Source organism: Gymnogyps californianus, chromosome 6, assembly GCF_018139145.2.
Source record: "Gymnogyps californianus isolate 813 chromosome 6, ASM1813914v2, whole genome shotgun sequence".
NCBI classification, from domain to species: domain Eukaryota; kingdom Metazoa; phylum Chordata; class Aves; order Accipitriformes; family Cathartidae; genus Gymnogyps; species Gymnogyps californianus.
This window is the reverse complement of record NC_059476.1, coordinates 25,497,822-25,519,648: the sequence shown is the minus strand read 5'-3', so window position 1 is coordinate 25,519,648 and position 21,827 is coordinate 25,497,822. Positions and strand designations below refer to the sequence as shown.

The window sequence follows — 21,827 nt, the reverse complement described above, 5'->3', positions numbered from 1 at the left end:
TCAGAAGGCTAAAAAATTAAAGGTTGCATTGCAGTCAGACAGATTTCTATAATCTGGTATGAGACATAAAATGTGTGGTGCATGTCTGATGGCACTAAGGGGACATATGAGTCTCCAAGGCCTTCTGCATATAATTGGTATACCTCACATGGGTAGAGGAAATGAAACCCAGCATGGGTCCGTATTGTCCCAATGCAGCAGCCGATGAAGTGAACTGCCTGCTAAATCGGCCCCACACTTCCTCTTAGCAAGAAGGAAATTATTTGTTCCAGGTGGAAGCCTAAAAGTGAACAGTGTACACAACTGGGGCACCAAAGCCTGAGAGCGTCTTAAACTGACAGGGTAGGTACAGCCTTTGATAGGCTTGGCACACCTCAAAGTCATGGTAGAAGCTGAAGAAAAGCTTTTTACCAGCTCCCAGCGTGGCAGTTCACCCTCCACCAGAGCAGTCACACAAGGTTCAGCACCACTGCAGCCCACAATGTGCCTGAGCTATGTTCCATCCTTCACTTGATATGTTTGTTCTCTCTGTAAATCTCTGCCATTTAAGGATTCCCTGTTGTTAGGGGAAACCCAGTTATCATTAAGGTTCCTCTCCAACTCCTTGGCACCTCACAAGTCACACACAGGGGTGAGGGGAGGGCTCCTTTACTTTGTAACCATGAGAAATTGTGATCTGTTTTACTGTTTGACTTGAAGTAAGCAAAAGAGGTAAACTGTTTTTATACGTTTCTATAATGCAAGACACTTTCAGTGTTTCAGGTAGAATAAAAGCACTCAAGTTAGTTCACCAATTTGCATATGTAAGGTCGTTTAAGTTATGCTAAAAAGGTATTATGACCAAAATGCTATTATTAGAAACCAACACCCTGAAAACACTAACTACTGAGAAATGTTTTTGTCTACTTTTATAAATTATACAAATGTTGTTCCTCATCCATTACTGACAATAATACCTGAGTGACATGCGTTATGCATTAAATATTTTTATAATCATTCAGAACTACTTATATTAAACATTGATAGTATGTATTCACTTAAGATTTAAAAATGTTGGAGTTGATAGTATACAGTACATATCAGAATATCATAGATTAGATTATGGTGGATATCTTCAGGCAATTTTATTTTATATGGAATGGAAGGGTGGGAGACTAAGCATTTTTAATCCAAAAAACTGTGCTCACGATTTGACCTAAACTGGTGAAAGTCAAGAAGTTCGTATCTGAACTTGTCACTTAAAGGTGAACTAAAAGTCTTTAGCAGTAAAGGGCAAAAAATCAAAATCAGCCACATAGTGTATGAGCAGAGGTAAAAATTCAAATAACTTTACATTTAGAAAATGAAACATGGAGCCAGTAGCCACTGGCTACTGTGTCAAAGTCTGTATCAAAGATGTTACCACGCTCTAGCTGTTAGGTACTCTGTGAGATGAATTAGTGGGCATCTCTAGCGCCGAAGTCCAGTCACGCAACTGGTATTTTTGCAGAATCAACAGAGAGGAGATGAATGAACTGTTCTCTAATTATTCTGGCAAGGCAGAGGAGGACATTCTGCACTTCATTCTCTGGTGTCATCAGTTTGACGTCTTTATAACTGTTAAATTAATTTTTCTGTACCTCAGGAGTCTGTTTCAGTTCTTAATCTTATAAGGATGAAATTCACCCTGCCTCACAAGGTCTTAGAAAGTCTCCAGTGCACCAGATCCATCGATATTCTAGTGCCCACGCTGAGGACAGGTAACTGGAGAAATCTGTGGGTGCTGCAGATTGTTTTGTTTTTTCCTGGGGCACTTCATAATATTCCAGAAGAAAGCATACCTGGGCCTTCTGGGAAGACGTAAGGGCACTACTGATAAACACTTGGTCTATCGAGAGACATGCAGCCAAGATTGTGTAAAAGGTACCAAACCATCTTTAGCCCAACACTTCTCCAAGAGGTAACACTTTTTTTGTGTGTGTATGTACTACAAACATAAATATACCCTACCCTGGATTGGGTATTTTGGCATCCCATGATTATTTACTGTTCACTGTAAAAATGTTATTGCTTTCATTACTCCAGAATAAATACATAAATAGAAATACAATCCTGCCACAGGAAAGAACCGTATTTCCTTTCAACTTTCCTCTCGGTTACACCAGGTTGCTCACCCAGAACTCGACCGAACTAATCTTGTCCTTCACTACTGCACGTAACAGGGATTTTAACACCATCCAAATCACAGAAATTTCAAATGTCAGCCCAAAAAATCAAGGTCAGCTTATCTCCACATCCACAACTGAGCCCCATGGAAACTTTTTCTCATTGTCTTTATTACACAAATGATTTTAAGAGGCATATTGAAAGAAGCAGGCAGTTCTGGCCAAGAATAGCTTTTACCTCCACTGTAAAGAGCCTGTTACAGATTCACAGTTGTTTGTATGAGTGCTGTAATTAGAAATATACCCTTTAAAAAAATCCTATCTACTCTACGTAGTTTTCATGATGAATAATTAAAAATGGCATCAGGTTCTTATTTTTTCTCCTTTGGTTTATTAATATTATTTATTATTACCAATAACAGATACAAATGGATACCAACAGTCCAGGGAAAGTGAAATATCTTTTTAAATTGGGTTGTAATATTTACTGTTTTTCTTAGGTGTTATAATTTGGGTCCAACCATTCCTCTTTCTTATTAACACACTTTGATATTAAATACCCATAATACATATGAAGACATTTTACTTAATTTTTTTTTCTCATTGACATCATGATAAAAATGTGGGAATGAGACAATGGGTGATTACCGAACCAAACAGCTGGTTACCACAGTCCAATTCTGTTCTTATAGAAGTAAATGAAAAAATTTTGCCTTTCAGTCCACAAAGAGAAGATGCAAGCCCTAACTGAAGTAGCCACAACGCTATTATATTATCTCTGTCTTAGAGCTATTCAACCGAAGACTACTCTTGTACAGTGTTAATAAATTACATTTAAAAAATGGTGTTTTGCTAATTGATTTTACCCTTCTATATTAATAACATTCAAACAAGACTACCAAAGCTATATAATAATACCAATTGTACCTTTGTCATACTAGCATGGAGATTATTCATGATTTCAAGGTCACAGGTAAAAACATCATATTGTATAAATCTAAAGAAAACAACAAGAACACTAACTTCAAATATTATAGAAACGTGGTAACTACTAATTCGAAGGATCAAATATACGTCATCATTACACACATATGTTGTATTACATCATTTCATGAATTTGAAAATCAGTGGAGGAATGAGAAACCTTAAAGCATGTTTGTTTCTGGTGACTGAGTAATGCAAAACACAGAACTTGCAGCAGCACTGGCATTTTTAATTCTGACAAGAGATCATGGCACCCTGAACAGGAATGAGATGATCCTCTTGATTTGACTATGCTATTATACAGCAAGATACACTGCATAATGTTGGAGCTTTTCTATAGGGAATGTGAGATTAAGTTCTTGTATTTTTATGCCATGGTAATGCATTAAAGCATTTACTATCTCATCCTTGTTAAAACTCTCTGTAATTGATAACTAAAAACCAGGACCCCATTTTACAGATACAGAGCCACACAATCAAGTTGCACACTTAATAGTAAACCTGGGAATGCAACTTAAGAGTTGCTAACTCTGTCTAGTCTCTGTTCTTCTGTGGCCACAATTTAATAAGTTTACTTGAACAGACTGCTTATTTACTGTAAGGACTTGTGACCTTGGCCAAGTCCCTGTTGCCTTTAATCTCTACTCCTGACACTAAAGGCAGTACATTTATCAGAGTTGGGAGTACCTGAATGAAGCTGGTCAGGAAAAAAAACTCTTCACACTTGTATGCTTCCACCTACTTTGTCATCCATTGAGGATATGAACTTTCTGTGAATGAAATAGAAAAAGAAGAAAGAAATATGTTTTTTATGGGGAAAACATGGCATAAAGGGTAACTCTCTGCTCACTTAATGAAAAATAAAAATTACAATTAGATGAAGTAGGGTGCGTGCTTAGTTGTTTCTTGTTCTTAGTCTGCTTCAAAACCTTTAACATTTCGGGGAACGGGCAGCCTTCGCAAGAGGACTGGTTTTATTTACTTCCCTTAAAAATGTATCTTCATTGAGACAGATAATTCTCACACAGAAACTTTCACAATGCAAAATTTACTTTTTTGTTGTTGTTGATTTTCATACAACTCATATTCCAAAAATTTGCTGGAGAAAACAGCAAAAATGCAAAAGCCACATGAGAAAGTACACTGAATTTTGAAGAACAAGTTTTCATTGTTCAGCCCTTCTTCAGGTATTGAGACTAGTGACCAAGAAGAAATGCTGCTACAGACACTTGTTTGACTAATGCCTTCTGACTTTTTTTTTTTAAACACAGGTAAATTTGTAAGCAGAGTTTGTATCATCGCTTCATAAGTAACATCTTATAGGATTTTAAACTTATGTGATTTTTTTTTCCCTCTCACTTTAGTGGTGGCTCACTCATTTTGTCTCACTAGACAACAGGGTAGAAGTGGCTATGTGCATACTTTTAAGCTAAAGTTATATTTCCTAATATTTGGCACGTTTTCTTCCTCTCCTTTTCTTTCTTTACCTCCAGGTAAGCCGCATAGCACAACAGTGAGCAAAGAGGTGAGATTCCATTTGAAATGATGTAATGTTAAATATTAAATTTACACACAAGTGTTCAGAGTCTGGGTCATAGCTGGGTCACTCCTCTGAGTGGGAGGCAATCCAGCAAGGAACACTGGATAATGATTTCTCTATGCTGAGGCCCCTTTCATGAAATATAGCACAAAGCTCTACCTTGATATCCGAATCTAATCTGATTCAATGTGTATAATTGTTGGGATTGGTTGTGTGGTAGTAAGGGGTTACATTATTTTGTTACATGCTGTACTATGTCTCCTGTTCCTTTCAACCTACTAGCACCCAGAAATAAGCTTTCCAGTATCTGAACCCTTACCCAGAGATAGCGGTTTTGATAAGGGCTGGCTGGCTGAGACTTTTTGCAGAATGCAACATACTGTTTAGAGTTGGGGCAGGGGGTGAATTTTTTTCTTGTTTCTTGAACAAAGAAGGGAGTTTGTCTTGGTTGTTTCTGCACAGCCACCTATAGCCAAGGCTATTCTTTCTTAGACGTATTTATCCACTGTGCTCATTTGCATCCAGGTGTAGCTATCACACACCCCTTCATAACCTTGAGATGAGTTTTCTGTAATGGCTTCCACATGGATTACATCTTGAGATGATAGGAAGTGCCTGCAGAACTTCTCTGCCCTCATATGACTAAGCAGGCCTTCACAGGAGGCACAAGCTCATCTAAGCGATTCAAGCTGGTGGGATAGGCTTTGCAAAACACCTGTGAGTCTTAAAACCAAAATCACGTCAAAAGGTAAAACAACCTGTACCATTTCCTTCTGCTCTGCCAGTCCTCGATCTCTTGCATATTGCATTGCCAATGATTTTGCACTCTACCTGCAAGGTTTCCCACTGCCACATGACAATTCTGCAGTCAGCCACAGGCTGACAACCACAGCACCAAGAGAGCGGCTGTCAGGGCCATTTTGCATGAAGCACACGCAGCTCCTACCCAGCGAAGCCCTAATGTGTTGATTTACAGAGTCCTCTTGGCTGACATGGGAAAATGAGTCTGGTCATGGTTGATTTAACATTTTATGGGCAAAGACTCAACCTGCTATAGTAAGTTTGGACTACTGCAAACATTTTACACATTTACACACAGGTCCACGCGAAAAAATATTCAAGATACTAAGTGGTTTTGATGCTCACATCGCTTGAGCTCTGTTGAAAATAACGTAAGTTTCAATTAAGTAAATACAAAGGTGTACGTTACAGGCCAGACCCTCAGGCTGAGTTAGCAGCTCCCGGTCTGCGGGCACACACGCCCAAGGCAGGAGGAGCTCAGCCGAGGAGCGGGGCAGGCTGCGGTGCCCGGGGCTCACGGCACGCCGCGAAGAGGCACGGGACCACGCCGGCGAGTCCCGCCCGCCAGGTGCCGGCCCCGCCGCGGGCACCGACCCGCTCCAGTACTTTCCCGCAGTACTTACTAGGGATCGGGCATACCTCCCCTTCCCTCTCGGCTACCGCGGCTCCCCCCGGCCCGGCGGCGGGGGGCGGGCGCAGCCGGCAGGCGGAGCGGAGACGGGCGGCTCCGCCCGCCCCGGCGGAAGTGTCGGCGGCCGCGGGGCTGCCCGGCGGCTCTGGGCGGCGGCACCGGCACCGGCACCGCGGGCCGCGCCGTGTCCTTCTGCAGGCGTTGCTGCTTGGGCCTCCCCGCCGAGAGGGCGGGATGGTTTTCCCCGTAACCAGCTAAAACAAATCAGCAGCGGAGCGGCCGCCTAATCCGCGCTGCCGCTGGTCGGTGTGACTGAACCGAGCCCGCCGCCTAAGTCGGCAGGTAACGTCGCGCCGTGCCCGGCAGGGAGGGCAGCTCTCGCCGCCGGGACGGCGACCGCCGCCGCCGCCTGCTCCCGCTGCCGGTGGGCGCCGGGCAGCGGGCGGCCGGCGGGGGGGCGCGGTCCCGGCGGGGAGAGGCGGTGGGTTTCTCTGCCCGCGGCGGCTTCCCGGGAGCAGCTCAGGGCAAACGCCGCGAGAGACCGGCTCGTCTCCGGCCGCCGCGAAGGGGCGAGGGCGAGAGGGGCAGGGAGCCGCGGCGGCACCGCGCCGGGGAAGCGCGGCCCCGGCGGGCCCCTGGCCGCCCTGCCCGGCCTCGGGGCGGCCGACCCCCCTCCCCCGCTCTGAGACCGGCGCTCCCTCCGAGACGAGCGCTGCTGGACGGAAAATAAATTCTAAAAAAAAATAACGCCTGTCAAATTTACCTCCGGCTAGTTCATCGCCCGAAAAGAGAGGGGGGAAAGCGCGTATGCCTGCGTGGAGGTGCCAGGAGAAAGATGAGTGTTTCTTTCATTAACCTAATGGTAATTGCAAAAAGACTCCCTTTTTGTCAGCTTCACCTAATCAAAACCGAATATCTGTATGTGGCACTGACAAAATCAGTAAAACTTCACCTTCGACTTTATTGATCTGAACAGACAGGCAGAGTTTTCTATGGTGTTCAATTTAGGGAATTAAAAAAAATCACTCCGCTAACAGCATTTGGTACATTTCTAACCCATATGTCACCTCAGTGCTTTAAATAATTATATTTGCATGCAGGGAGTGATTCATAAATATGTCAGGATTGTGAAATATAGGCAGGCATTTCAAACTTTCTATTTAAAAAACATGAATTATGGCCACGAAAAATGTGTTCCCATTTAAGGGTGATACGAAGTATTTGGTGTCTAGTACGGAGGCCCATCCATCATATAGACAATAAAGAGAGTTTTTGCCTGACGTTGGAAATTTATGGTTGCCCTTCTCTGCCCTAATAACTCAAGCATTGTGTCAGCCTGTGACAGCCTTTGCAGAAAAACAGCAACCCTGTTATCAATCAAAAAGCCCTTTTACATTTTTAGCAAAACTCTGATCATCCAGACACCCTTTTAATGTATATATTACATCATTATAGATCATTCTGCACTTTTACTGCAACTCAACAAAATGATCCATCACTTCAGGACAGTCCTGATGAACGCTGATGTAAATTATTTGCACGTCGCTAGTACAGTACGAAATGAAAAATGTACTTTAGGTGGAATTAATTTTAGGGTGTAAAAAGCTGAAGATGAAAGCAGTGGGGATTAGAGGAGACCTAAATGCATCATTAGGGATGACTGAAAACAAGCTAATAGTTATTAAAATTAAGATTATTTTAACCTTTTCGGATCAGGGACCTAGACTATTTCAAGAAGATAGCTAAGATATATTGCATGCTTCTCCCTGCCCCTACCCCCTGCCCAAAGCTGTCTTGTAATTGCGTCAAGGATTATTGTTCATTTGTCATTTGGGCGTTGAGATAAGGTTAATTATTGGGGTTCCAATGCTTTTCCAGCCATATCCTTAAAACTTTTCCTCGCATTTCAAAAGACGCTATTCCTCACGCTGTTGAAGACGCATCTGGTTGATCTGCACAGTTTCCATAACAAAGTTGTCAATAAACACTCTCTACATTTGGGATCCAAGTGACGAAGCTAAAGATCGCCTCCATTTGTGTGCCATAGTTAATTTCTGAAGGATTACTGTAACCAAATATGTGCTTAGTTGGTATAATTCTCTCCCGTAGCCTCCAGGCTTTCGCAGAAGATAAACACAGAGATGCCTTTATGATTGCTGAGATTCAACGATCAGACCAAGGTGTTACAGAAGCTAAAAGACTCTTTTTTCACTCTTAAAATCTAGGCAGCAAATACCAGCTCGAGTACATACGTACGAATTAGGAAATGTGTTCACTTGCTTTGGGCTCGATCATCTTGATCGTAGTACATTTAATAACATGAAATGGCACTAAAAATCTCCATGCACTTAACAGGAAACATACCCAGCCTTTCCCGTGTCATTACACTCGTTTGACTTGCTCTCTCCCTCGCCCTCTGGAAAGTTACCTTAAGGCTTAATTAAAATAAAAGCTGTTTGCATAAGAAACACCTTAAACATAAAAGAGGATAGATTTGGAAAATAGCTGTTGGTAAAAGGGTTTCAACACGGGAGTAAAAATTTTCACACTCATACATGAAAACGTCAATAGGGGAATCTATCAAAGGGCTTAAAACAGAAAGGGTTTTTTTTATTAGGTGCATTAATCTCTTCCTTATCTCAGCGTAACAAAAGGAAGAAAATTAGACAAACTCATTCGAAAACATTTTAGGAGAAGGTATATTTCCGAAAGCAGTAAGCAAACAAACAAACAAACAAGTGATTTTCTGCTCGTTTAGTAAAAATACCACCGAAAACTAAAATTCACGTTCACTTAAAAGTGACTTATTTTGAAGATGGCTCTAAAATTGTCACCGCTTATAAAACGATCACCTATATCTCATGCAGAGTAAAATATATATTGCTTATATATATTAGGAAAGTAATTACAATCATAAGGGTAAATATTTTCAAGTACTGTGCAAACAGGGGAGAGGTTTGGAAATCTTACTTTCTGTTGGCAAGCATTCAAACTATTTGCTTTAATAACATTCTGGAAGAAATACCCCACACCTCTGCCGGATACCTGGGCAGATGCATTAGCTATTACCTGAGCATATGCAGTCTCGTATTAAAAGAAAGAAAAAAAAAAAAAAAAAGAAAGGGGAAAAAAAATAGTGCCTCTCCCCAAATGTACGAATTCGTGGTGCGGTATTTCTGATAACCCATCACATTTCTTATCCGAAGTATTATCATTCTTGGGAGGAGAAAAAAAAAAAAGAGATGCACCGTTTACAAAAATCTGTTGCAATGCATATCTTAATAAAAGCCTTGGGGTAGATAGTGAAACGCAAGTACTACCAAAGGAAATAAATTTGACGCACAGGACGGACAGACAGGTAGCTGAACTGTGTTATGCATGGAAATACAGCCCAGACACAACTCAGCAACTACGTTTCTGTTAATTAAAAGCTTAACCTTGTTCTAAACGATAGAAAAGAGAGGGGGTGGAAAGAAAAAAAAAATCTAAAGGGCCTGTAGGGTTGTTGCTGTTCAGTTTAAGAGACAAAACGCCCTTTTCCAACATGATCTACAGAAGCTGACACTTAAATGGCAAGAGAGCAAGCTCGCAGAGCAGGCACGCTGGTGCCGAGGTTTCTGCAGTTCCCTCTCCCGAGGGAAAAATAGTCAGTCCGGGTTTTTTGGGTGATCCTGACCAGGGTTTGCAGCTCGCCAGTCTGACCTGTCAAGCGGATTATTTTAGAGGGAGATTAATAGGGGAGGCGGGCTGCAATAATAATCGTTTTGTTTGATGTGACAACTTTGATAGGCGTTGATTTACTTACAAACTGATAGGCTTTTAATTGAGCGCCTCCATCCAGCTTGAGATGAAAGGAAAACCGCATTGAAAAGCTGCCCGAGTGCCCTCGAGCCTCAATACTGATTAGCCATCTCGACAGTGAATAGTTCAAGGCATTTTCAAACTTTTTTTCCTCTCTCGCTCTCGCTCTCCTCTCCTCCTCAAATATCTGCCAGCCCACTCCTTTTTAAGAGAAAATAAATCATTTCCATTGTGTGCAAATAAAATCGACTTGACATGCTTGCCAATAGCTGGTAGGTAAAGGAAAGTGTGGACTGGCACTTGTTAATTAATTCCTCCTTTGCTCTCCCTTTTTTTAAGTTACAATTTTCCTTTGTAAGAGGAGGAAGACGGGTTCCAACCCTTAGGTTTTTTGGTGTGGGTTTTTTTTTTTTTTTTAAAGGAGAATAAAAGCAACAGCCACCAAAACTTCAACAAGACTACACAAGTAAATGCCAAACGGCAAACCGTCTGCACGGACTCATTAAACAAGGATCCCTCGCGAAGGTAACGAGCAGGACGGAATCCCTCTTCTGCAGCTCAAGAGAGGAAAGGAGCCCGCAGCAGCCAAAACAAAAACTACGCACCGCTTTCAAGCTGCAGCCCCGCCGCCCGCCCGATCCTACGCGTGTGCATCCTAACTCCGAGACCCTGGCTGGGAATCGTTTTCTGCCTGTGTTAAGCACAGTGAATAAGCTCTCATAGCTCAGAAATGCTTTGGAGGGGGCAAGGGGGAGGGGATGTCTTGGAGCTGATTTTTTTACAAGCTTCTACATAAAAAGTTTACAGTACTGAGTGTGATTTAAATCTCATTTCAAAGGCTGAGCGAAAAAAAAAAAAAGAAAAGAAAAGCAAAAGCTGTCTTCTGAAGTTACTAATTAAATTACCCTCTGATGCTTCTACTTCAGCCAGAAAGATCGGGGTTCGTGCTGTTCCCCCTCTGCTTCCCTCCGCTTTTCCCGTCGGTGCGCTGCCTGTTTTACACATGTACCGGGTATCGCCTTTGCTTCCCTGGCTTACAAGTAAAACAACCTCTTCCCGAAATCGCCCTCACCTCCACAAGAAAAGAGAGAGGGAAGGGAAAATGGGGAGGGGGGAGCCTTCCCACAGCTGACTCTACCTTAAGACAATTAATCTTTAGTCTTTCACCCTGGGAGGCAGGATAAATACAACGAGAAAACAGATAGGAGTCTCCCCGGTCCTGTAAGGAAAACAGCTGTTCCAAGCACTTTAATGCAAATGAACACAAATGAAGGTTTCAGCTTTTTTTTTTTTCTTCCAGAGTTTTACTGCACTCCATTTATCAATTGGACTTGACAACAAAAGAAAGAACTGGGGGAAAACCTGGGGCAGATTCAAGTCACTTCCACTCTATATAAAGGAAGGGAGGGAGTTCCTTGAGGGCAAGTTGTGGGTCTTGTCAGTCCTATTGCAATATCGGGTTTTATGCAAGATTTCTTTCTCTAGCCCCCCCCCCCCCCCCCTTTTAATTTTCACGGTCTTGTTAGATGACCGCGGTGACTGCGAAATGAAAGTACGTCTATGACTTTCCACTGAGAAGTTGTGGCAATAACCCCTATGCTTTCAGAGGAAATACAGAAATTAAAAAGTTTGTTAAAATTAATTGTATCTTTATAGAAGCTAGAGGAGTTCCGCATATTTACCCTACTCTATACACTATATTAAAAGAGTAAAGTGGTTTTAATAAAAGACAGCAGATATACTTACTTGGCTGCAGGATTTAAAGGGCACCGCTTTACGGGGGGGGGGGGGGGGGGGGGGGAGAGATGTCTAGGAAAACCTGCCTTATGTCTACCTCGTAAGAAAAGCCGATCGTTAAAGGCTATCTGACACATCTGTTTAGGGACTGGGGGAGATCGGTGTTTCAAGGGAAGAAAAAGGACTTGGTTCAGCAGATATAAACGCGAGAAAGTGAAAGTCCTTCCTCTCGCCCACCCCTTCCAGGATCAGCGCCTGTTCTGGTCGGAGTCCAGGTCAGGAATTGGACGCGACCCCTAAAGCACTTGCCTTGTTCTTCACTTGTCAAACGTGTTTTATCTCTAAGTGACCTTTTTGTTAATGTTGTAGATTGTGTGGGCCACCATGTCAGATCCGGAAACAAAAGTAAAAGATTGATTAACACATTTTGCCTGTGAAAAAATGTTATGGGATGAGGAGGTGGGGGGATAGTGGGATGCAAAGTACAAAGAGGAAAGAAAAAGGCAATCCAGAGAGCGACAGAAGGGCTGCGGACTCCGCTCGGGGCATCCGCCGGCACGGTAAAACCGGGGTTGAGGGCAGAGGACTCGGTACGCTTCGGGAGTGCACAGACACAAAGCAGGATGTACATAACGCCCAAGTGGATACCGTGTGCATCCCCACGAGGTCTCAACACAGCCTAGCTGAAATCAAACACATAAATGGCGAACCGATACTCTCGCTAAGGCGAAGGGCCGCCTCCCCAGGCCCCCGGTGCCGGCAACTGGGCCAGCCCGGCGAGTGCAGGGACGAAGGGCTCTTCACAGAGGACGAGGAGGGAAGGGGAAGAAGAGCCCGGCAGCCCTTCCGGACGCGCAGAGCAGCGCGGTGCGGGCCCGGGAAGGGCTGCCGGGTGCTGGCACACAAATCGAGTTTACTCGAAGGATTTATTCCGTAAATTGAATGGCTTTTTCTCCCGAGGAGCCCGTCTCTCCCTCTGTTTTCCTTCCTTCCTCCCTCTCTCTCTCTCTTTCCCTCTTCAAGTCACACCAGGCTTGTAATCAGCAACAAAAGCTGACATAAATCAAGGGCGGATTGACAGGGGCTGACAAATAACTGATTGATTGCGGTTGGGGAGCACTGACAATTGACGGCGGGGCGGAGAGACCCGAAAGGCGGCGGCGGGCGGTGCGTGACAGCCCCGCGTGTGACGACCGGCCTCCCTCAATCCCGCCGCCCTCCCCGCGCCGCCGCAAGCCGCGCCGCAGCGCCCCGGCTCCCGCCCGCCGCGGGCGGCGACGTGCAGGCCGGCGCTCTGCAGGTTCTCGTCCGAGCCTACCCCCGCGTTGTGAGGCGGGAGGGGCGGGAAAAGCGCCCCGCGCCCTTCTTCGGGGCCCGGAGGGGACGCGGCGGCGGCGGGCACGCAGCTGTCCCGGCGGGCTTGCCCCGGGGAGGCGGGGGGGGGCGCGGGCTGGGCCTGTAAGCGCCGTGCGTGGTGGACGGACGGCGGCAGGCCGTGCTCGGGGCGGTGTGCTTGCGGCGGGGCTGCGCTCGGTACGGGGGGGGGGGGGGGGAGCAGCAGGGTCGGCGGAGCCCCGCGGCCGCCGCCCCCGGGAGGCGCGGCGCCCCTAGCCCCACGGCCGCCCCCGCTATCCGCGGGCTATCCGCGCCGGCTGTGGAGGAAGAAAAACGTTCGCAGCGCGTGATGTGAAACACAGAATTAACGCCCAGCCCGTCCTAGGAGCGAAAACAAGGAAGGAGGGGAGGGGAGAGGGAAGGCGGACGAGAAAGGGAAGGGGGAAAAAAGAGCGAGAGACCATTAAAAACAGAGAAAAAAAGCCTCAGAAAAGGGAACGTCACATCCCCTTGACCCTCCAATCACCTCGGGGTCCCATTTGATTGGAAGGCGGCAAAGGCTTTAATCTCAGACTAATTCAGCTGCTTTTGAAGTGAGTTTCTTTGCCAGATCCCGGGCTGGATGGGCAGCGGCTCGCATCACAGCTGAGCGGCGGAGGCGAGCGCTCCGCTCCGCACCGCGCCGCGCCAGCCGGGGGAGCCGAGAGCGGCCGAGGGGGACAGCGGCACACGCTCGCAGCCCCCACCCCCGCCCCCAGCACAGCCCAAGGATTACTCGGCTTTTTTTTCCTCCTCTTTCTCTCCGGCCGGCTCCCCCTTTCCCTCCCCCTCCCCACCCACGCCCTCCCCGCCAGAGAGAGCCACGGGACATTTTATGTTTGTTTTCCTGCTCGGGGGGCGTGTGGCTTTTTTCCCTCCTCGCCCGCAGAAAGCGAGCGAGCGTTTCCGAGTGCGAGCGGCGCCACTTGCCCCAGTTTTCATGCGAGGTTTTGGGTCATGATCACATCGCCCTCGCTTTCTGCTATAAGAAGTAGTAAGCGCAGCAGCAGCCTCAGCGAGCCCGGAGGCAGCCCCCGCCGCAGCCGCAGCGCCGCCGACCTCGCCGGGCCGAACGGGCACGCTGGGAATAACGGCAGCAGCGCCGCCGCCAAGCCCTGCTTCCACGCCGTCCCCCCCTCGGACCCGCTACGCCAAGCCAACCGCCTTCCCATCAAAGTCTTGAAAATGCTCACGGCGCGGACTGGACACATTTTACACCCCGAATACCTGCAGCCTTTACCCTCCACGCCCGTCAGCCCCATCGAGGTAAGGACCTCGGAGCCGGCCCCGGCCCCCCGGCTCTTTCTCCCCTCCCTGCCCGGGCGCTCGCTGTGCATGGCGGCTCCGCCAGCCTCCCTCGGCACTTTCCTGCGCTTTGAAACGCATTTACACCAGGAAACGGGCTTCTTTTGATCTAGACTTAGTGCGAGGAACCGCTCCTGGTTATTGTTTCCATGTTTACTGGGATAATTTCTAATTCCTGTGTACATTAACTTTTTATTTTTGCTCTTTTTAGCCTTTTTTTTTCTTTTTTCTTTTTTTTTTTTTTTTTTTGGAGAGGAGGGGTGAGTGGAAGGCAACGACCCGCTCTGGGGTCACGATCTGGCCACGCAACTAAGCAGCGCTCCGAGTGCCAAACAACCTTGCTTTTGCAGGGAGCGTTGGGGGGGGGGGGGTGCGGGGGGGGCCGCGGAGAGGGACAGGCTCAAGCGTGGGTGCGGCAGGATAACTATTTCAGCTCCCCGACCGTTCCCTTTCAAGTACCGACACGCGTTTCTACTTCGGGAGCCCTATTCGTCCCTTTTCTCCTCTGCCGAGGTTGTCGGTCCCCCTCTGCGTAGCTCGCTGTTTGCGGGACCGAAACTCGAACCGGAGCGGGTGGTGGGAAGGGTGTGTCCGTGGGAATGAATGATTTCATTAAGGTCTCTGCGGAGCGAGGACACCCCTCTCCCCCGGAGCCCGGCTCGCCGGCTAGCTCGGGCTCTGTTTATAAATAGCGTCAGCAGTCAGGGCGCAGAAATGCTGCAGTCGCTATAGTTCACGGGCGGGTTTGTGCGCCTGCACGGCCGGAGCGGCGGGGAGGCAAACGGCGAGGCGCCGAGCTCCGCGCTGCCCGGGCCGCTGCCCTCGCTGCCGGGGAAGCAGCGGGCGCTGAAGGCGGCCGCGGTGGGCTCGCAGGGATACGAAAATCCCCAGCCCTTTTTAAAGGCTTTGTGGAAAACCGTGCATGCAGGGGAGGGGGCTGTCAGGGTGATGAATGCGCACAAAATTGTTCATTACTTCCAGGCTGTTCTCTACAAAAACGTACGGGACAAGTGTCCTAGGTATGCCCCGGGGTTTTCCTTAGACCCCGATTAAACCTCTGTCTTTCTGTGTCCTTCTGATTTCCGCAGCTGGATGCGAAGAAGAGTCCCCTGGCCCTTTTGGCACAAACTTGCTCGCAGATAGGGAAGCCGGACCCGTCCCCTTCCTCCAAACTCTCCTCGGTCACCTCCAATGGCTCCGGAGGGGACAAGGACTCCAAGTCGGGCCCCTTGAAGCTCAGCGACATCGGCGTGGAGGACAAGTCGAGCTTCAAGCCGTACTCCAAGCCGGGCGCGGAGAAGAAGGAACCGGGGGCGGCGGGCTGCGCGGGCGCCCCCGCCGCGGGGGTCGCGGCCGGGGAGAAGTCGGGATTCCGGGTGCCGAGCGCCACCTGCCAGCCGTTCACCCCAAGGACAGGCAGCCCCAACTCCAGCGCCTCCGCCTGCTCGCCGGGGCTGCTGCCGGCCGAGGGCAAAGGCGGGGAGGACAAGAAGGACTCGGAGGGCTGCGGAAAGAGCGGCAGCTCCGGCTCGGAGGGAGGCCCGGGCACCACCAGCATCAGCCACAGCCGGATTAGCGTGAGCTGTGCCGGGATTAACGTGGAGGTCAACCAGCACCAGGAGAGCACGCCGGGCTCCAAGCCCATCGCCTCGGACTCCGCCTCCTCCTGCAGCAGCACCACCGCCACCTCCTCCACCTCCGTCCTGGGCTCCGGCCTCGTGGCCCCCGTCTCCCCTTACAAGCCGGGCCAGACCGTCTTCCCCCTGCCCCCGGCGGGCATGAGCTACCCGGGGACGCTGGCTGGAGCCTACGCCGGCTACCCGCCCCAGTTCCTGCCGCACGGAGTGGCGCTGGACCCCACCAAATCCTCCAGCCTGGTGGGGGCCCAGCTGGCCGCCGCCAGCAGCCTGGGCTGCAGCAAGCCGGCGGGGTCGAGCCCGCTGGCGGGCGCGTCGCCGCCGTCGGTGATGACGGCGAGCCTGTGCCGAGACCCGTACTGCCTGAGCTACCACTGCGCCAGCCACCTGGCAGGCGCTGCCGGCGCCTCCTGCGCCCACGACCAGGCCCTCAAGTCCGGATACCCCCTCGTCTACCCCACCCACCCTTTGCACAGCGTCCACTCCTCGCTGACCGGCGCCACGCCGCCCTCGCTGGCCGGCCACCCTTTGTACCCCTACGGCTTCATGCTCCCCAACGACCCCCAGCCACACATCTGCAACTGGGTGTCGGCCAACGGACCCTGCGACAAGCGCTTTGCCACCTCGGAGGAGCTACTTAGCCACTTGCGGACCCATACTGCTTTCCCGGGCACAGATAAACTCCTCTCCAGCTACCCCAGCTCCTCGTCGCTGGCCAGCGCGGCGGCCGCGGCCATGGCGTGCCACATGCACATCCCCACGACGGGTGCCCCGGGCAGCCCGGGCACGCTGGCCCTGCGCAGCCCGCACCATGCTCTGGGACTCGGCAGCCGCTACCACCCCTACTCCAAGAGCCCCCTGCCCACCCCCGGGGCCCCTGTGCCCGTGCCTGCCGCTACCGGACCCTACTACTCCCCTTACGCACTCTACGGGCAGAGACTCACCACAGCCTCGGCCCTGGGGTACCAGTGAGCGCAGGCAGCGGGGCTTTGACACACAACACAACACAGAGTCTAGCGGTGAGGAAAGGAAGCCCTGCGAAACTTTATAAAAGTTGGAAAGAAAAAAAAAATCTGACTTTTTATAAAATAGTGTTCATTTGAGGACTGGATCCATGAGCACTGTATTTATTTATGTTAGCTTCAAGCGGGACAACGAATCATAAAGTGCATTACTTAACTGAGCTCAATAGGTAAAAGTGGAACACCCATTGTAGAATATAAATAAAAAGATAGAGGTCTTCTCTTTAATGTTACTTTAAAATTGCTATGATTGTATTGTACGTTCTTATTTAATGTCTCATTGAAACAAAAATTTACATGCATGTTTGTTACTAAAAAACAACTCGCAATTTGTCAGTTATAATTTCAAATTGCAATTATTTTTAAGGTGTATACCCTTGAAAGAGAATTGGTATTTTTTTGTATGTATTCTGGAAGAAAAACAAAAACAATTCTATTCCAAAAACCTCATTTGCCTTATTTTGTTCTTTAAAAGGAACACTTAACTATTTTTAATTTTTAAGTCCACCCTGTAAAAAGGGTTAAGTAAGGTTTACGTCATGTACTAAAATAGACAATGTATCGCTTTAAAGATTAAAATTCCGTATATTTGATGTATTAAAAGGTTTTACCTTTTTTTTTTTTTTTAAATACGCTTTGATTCTGTTATAAAACCCGAGTAGGTTTTGGATGGAGGCGACTACTAATTTCTCCTTAAGCGTTTATTCAATTTTAATTAAAAATAAAAAAAAAACCCAAAAGGTTTTTTTATTAGAACCCCAGGGCTCTCTCAAAAAAAAAAAAAAAAATCAGACGGGAGTGGTTTTTTTTTCCCTTCAGTGGAATTCGTAGGAACGAAAAAGGAAAACTGAGAATCGGTTAAATCTCTTTCACTTTCCTAAGGAAGATTAACTTTTTTTTTTTAAATGTTTTTTACTGTGAAAACCTGTTTTTTAAAACCTCGTTCTTTCTTTAGAAAGAAACGGAGAAGGCAGGACTTATTTGTAAAAGAGTAAGAAGATTATCTGAAAGCTTTTTTTACAGTGTAATGCATAACTATTCGTCTCTTTTTCTAAATGAGAAGTTCAGAAGCAATTAGGGAAGCGCTGTTTGATCTCATCCAGTTATTTTCAATTTCTTTCTTCAGTTCGTACCGCAGCACAAACGATCATCACGTTAAAAAAAAAAAAAAAATCGGACAGCTCTGAGAACTCATTTTCTTTTAAAAAGGAAGGGAAGGGGGGAAAAAAAAGAAGTCCATCCATTATTTGGTCCGAATTTGCTCTTTGCTGAAGTGCAGTGCCAAACTCGACGTGATGCCGAGAGGGGCTGCCCCTGCCTGCGCCGCGTCTCTGCCTCCCCAGCCCGGGCTTCCCAGCGCCCAGGGCCACCGCCCGGCTCCGGCTCGTCGTCCTGCACTCAGGTAGGAGCGGGGGCTGCGACGGAAAAGCCAGAGCAGCTACCGAAACTGCGGAACAAACCGTTGCCGCCGAGATAGTCCGAAAAGCGATACCCAAGTCCATAAAGGCAATGGCAGCGAAGGGCTTCGCTCCCGCGGTCTGCCAGGCGCTTGCAGGGAGCGGCTCAGGCGGAGCCGAGTACCTGCTGTCCCTCGCACAGCCCCGCTCCCCCCGCTGCGGGCTGCCCTCGCCCCGGCCCCAGCGCGACGCGCTGGCGGGGGGAAAAGTTGCAAACGGCGACTTTGCTTGACAAATCACTGGGTTTTCTCCCTCGTTCTGTATCCCCCACAATATAATTACTGTTCAAAGTTTCCCGTGGTGCCCAGATGCTAATTAGTCTAATACATTTACTCCAGATAATTAGTGGAAGTTAGCGTTAATGTGCAAAGGAGAGAAAAGCAGCAAGCTAATGAAGCTCCAGCGCTCGCCCGGCCGTCCCGGCACCCGCCGCGGCGCGCCTGCCGGGGCCGGGCCGGGACCGGGACCGTACCCGGGATGCACAGGGGGACGCCGGGTGCTGGGCCGCGCTACGGCTCTTTTGGGACGCTGATCCGAAAGCGGCACGGGAAATGCTTTGTGCTTTAACCAAATGTATTTTTTTTTTCCCCTTAAATGGGAAAGGGACCATTGCGTATCTCTGCTTTAGGGAATGTAAAATGAGCTCTCGTTATGAACTGATGAGTTAGAGAAAGGGAGGGGAGGGCAGTGCTGTTAACTGCACCAAGTAAACTTTAATAATAAAATAGGAAGCGGATACAAACGCAGCGAGTAATCGAAAGAAGGGCTTTGCGGGTCGGGGGTGCGGGTGATGGTGGTGGAGGATTCATCCAGCAAGTCCGAGAAAGGCAGAACAAGCTCGCAACCCTCTCCCCACGCCGTACGCCCCCCGCCCTCTCCTGCAGCCCGGCTGCCGTGCGCTGGCAGGGCAGCCCGGCCAGCCTGCTCTCTCCGCTTCGCTATTTTAACTACCCTTAATTTGGGGAAAATTACATTTCAGGCTCCATCTGGGTGTGCAAGCAACTATTACAGATTTGCTGCGACTAAAAACCACTACCAACCGCACACGCTCCTCTTCTGTTCACGTCTTTTACGATTACAGATTTCTAACAGCTGCAGCTCGGACTTCGCTGGCTAAAACCCATCAGCAATCAGGTGTTGCAGGGGCTATTTTAAAAAAAGCGCGAGAGGGATTTCTGTGTCCTGGAGCCCGAACTGCAGTTTTGTGGGTTTCAGCTCTGAAGAGTTATACACAAAGATTTCTGATGCAAGTGATGAAATGGACACTTAACGTTATTATTACTGTTTTGCTTAGATACTGTCCCCGAGATTAATGAAAAATTAAAATAGCTTATTTTATATGTAGAGTGGTGGTAAGGAGGTCTCTCTTCCAGGCTTGTTAAGTATTTGACCTGGCAAGTGTCACCTAGGATTTTGATATTAATCTAGGAAATTTGCTTTTTTTTTCCTAATAGAGATTGACTTATGGACATTAACGTTTTTAGGTAAAAGGATTGCATTTGTTCCCCCCCCCCGCCCCGTTCTTACTAACTGGATGCGTTGTGGAGTTGACAGCAGCCGCTGGTCCATGCCACCGAACTAAAATAATTTCACAGTGAAAAAACAGCTCGAGAGGACAAGCAACAGAAGGGCAAAACCCATCAAAACCCGAAACTCTGATCAATCTGACCAGAGTCAGGCATACATTAATTTAATTTAAGCAGTTTCGTCTTTCTCACAAATCTTTTTTGAACATTAAAGATAAACTCATGTAATATTTAAATCAACTCTTGTCAGATGCTAAGTGCAACTGAAGAACCAAAATAAAAATTAATGCATTTCCATCCTCTCTCAAAGGCTTACTCTGGATGCCACTTCGACAAAATACTTCTGATAAGCAACGCTTAGAAAAGAAGGGTTCTGTTTATCTTATCTATGGGGAAATGTAATTAAGCTAGTTTTATGAAACAATAAAACACCAGACTCCACAGACAGTAAAGGAGTTTCTGTAATATATCTGAGCCTATATGGGCATATGTATCTTGGCTTATGCGTACAAGTCCACACCAAACACATACATATACGTTTGCTTGCCTGATTTTAGAGTGCAAAACGTATGCTAGAGCTAAAATACAGGGATGCCTTTATGACGGGAAGATTTTCCTCAGCGATAAGAGGCTCCATTTTCTAAGACCGGAAAGTCACCCGCTGCCCATCCACTACCTTTGAAGCTACCCTCAGCACAGCCAGGAAGGTACGCGCTATGTGATCACTGGGGCTGATTCTCTTCTCTCTAATCTGAGGTTTGTAATGAACTGCTCACATCTACAATCGAAATCACCCAGGCAAGGCGAGTCCTGAAAGGCCCAAGCTTTCCGAAACAAAAGTAAATGTGCATTCCTAATCTGTAAAAACATTGATCAAACTTCATTCTTTCATATTTAGAAAAGACGGCGAGAAACGCTGCCTTGCTTTAATACTGTTGGCTCTCACTACAGGCTTTCAGTAGAGTGCCGTTTAGGTTTTTTTGGTTGGTTGGTTTTTGTTTTGTGTGGGTTGGGTTGTCTTTTTTTTTTTTTTTAAGGAACGAATCTAAAGTTGGAAAAATCGCTGGAGTTACCAGCATCAAATCTCCTTTCCATCCATATTTTGGGTATAATTTCGGACGTTTCTAACCCCAAGCTGAGAGCCCCACCCCACGATTCTCTCTGCAACGCGAAACACAGCCCGCACTGCTTCACGAACAGACCTGCGGCAGGCAAGCGATCAGTCCTGATCGGAGGTGTCTAATCCCTGCTAAATCTCTCTCTCAGCTCAGTCCTAGGAAACTCGGGGCAGGTTGCCTTTTTTTTTTTTTAAAGGTAAAATTCTGTTGCGATGAAGCATAAAGGTGTCAAAAGAAAAAAGATGGACCCTGTGTCCGTATGCTCCCACCTCTTTGGAGGTGGAATGCTTTGGCAGCAGAGACGGGGTTGAAATTTGAGCAGATTATACATTTGAGTTCGCGCATAAATGCGAAAAGACTGTCCTAATGCTGGGTATTTCTCCGTCAAATCAACCAGGTGCTGCTGCTGCAAAAATCCCACCTCTGGCCGCTTGTTGTGTGCGTGTGTGCGCGCACAGCGATGCACAGACTTTGTTCTCTCTTCAAGTCTGAAATTCATCAACCGCTCCCCCCTCCCAGCCACCCCGTCCCCTATGTGAAAAAAGTAAATCCGTTCAGGCTTTGAATATTGTAAGAAGCCTTGTGTGTATTTTTTTTTTTTTTAAATCTTCAAATGAATTAAAGACAACCTGACAATGCTGTCATCTGTCTTCAACGTCACATCAAGGCAAGAAATAATGATAACAGAGCAGCAGAAAGACGCCCACTGAAACCTGGAGGATATATATACACATATATACACACACATAT

General features: G+C 47.6%; 2 protein-coding genes across 2 annotated transcripts in view; one reads left to right on the top strand and one right to left on the bottom strand.

Annotated features, from left to right (window-relative positions):
- The window catches only part of LRMDA (leucine rich melanocyte differentiation associated), a 744,727-nt gene that overhangs the window by 705,618 nt on the left and 17,282 nt on the right, over positions 1–21,827 (bottom strand). The window lies entirely within an intron of this gene.
- On the top strand, positions 13,476–17,569 carry ZNF503 (zinc finger protein 503). The gene is made up of 2 exons (XM_050898584.1): positions 13,476–14,278; positions 15,406–17,569. The coding sequence occupies exons 1-2, from the start codon at positions 13,970–13,972 to the stop codon at positions 16,924–16,926; spliced, it is 1,830 nt and encodes a 609-aa protein (XP_050754541.1). The 5' UTR covers positions 13,476–13,969; the 3' UTR covers positions 16,927–17,569.

Coding starts and splice junctions, on each gene's coding strand:
- ZNF503 (XM_050898584.1), top strand. CDS start 13,970: ATGATCACATCGCCCTCGCTTTCTGCTATAAGAAGTAGTAAGCGCAGC. Junction 14,279..15,405: donor CGCCCGTCAGCCCCATCGAG/GTAAGGACCTCG, acceptor TGATTTCCGCAG/CTGGATGCGAAGAAGAGTCC.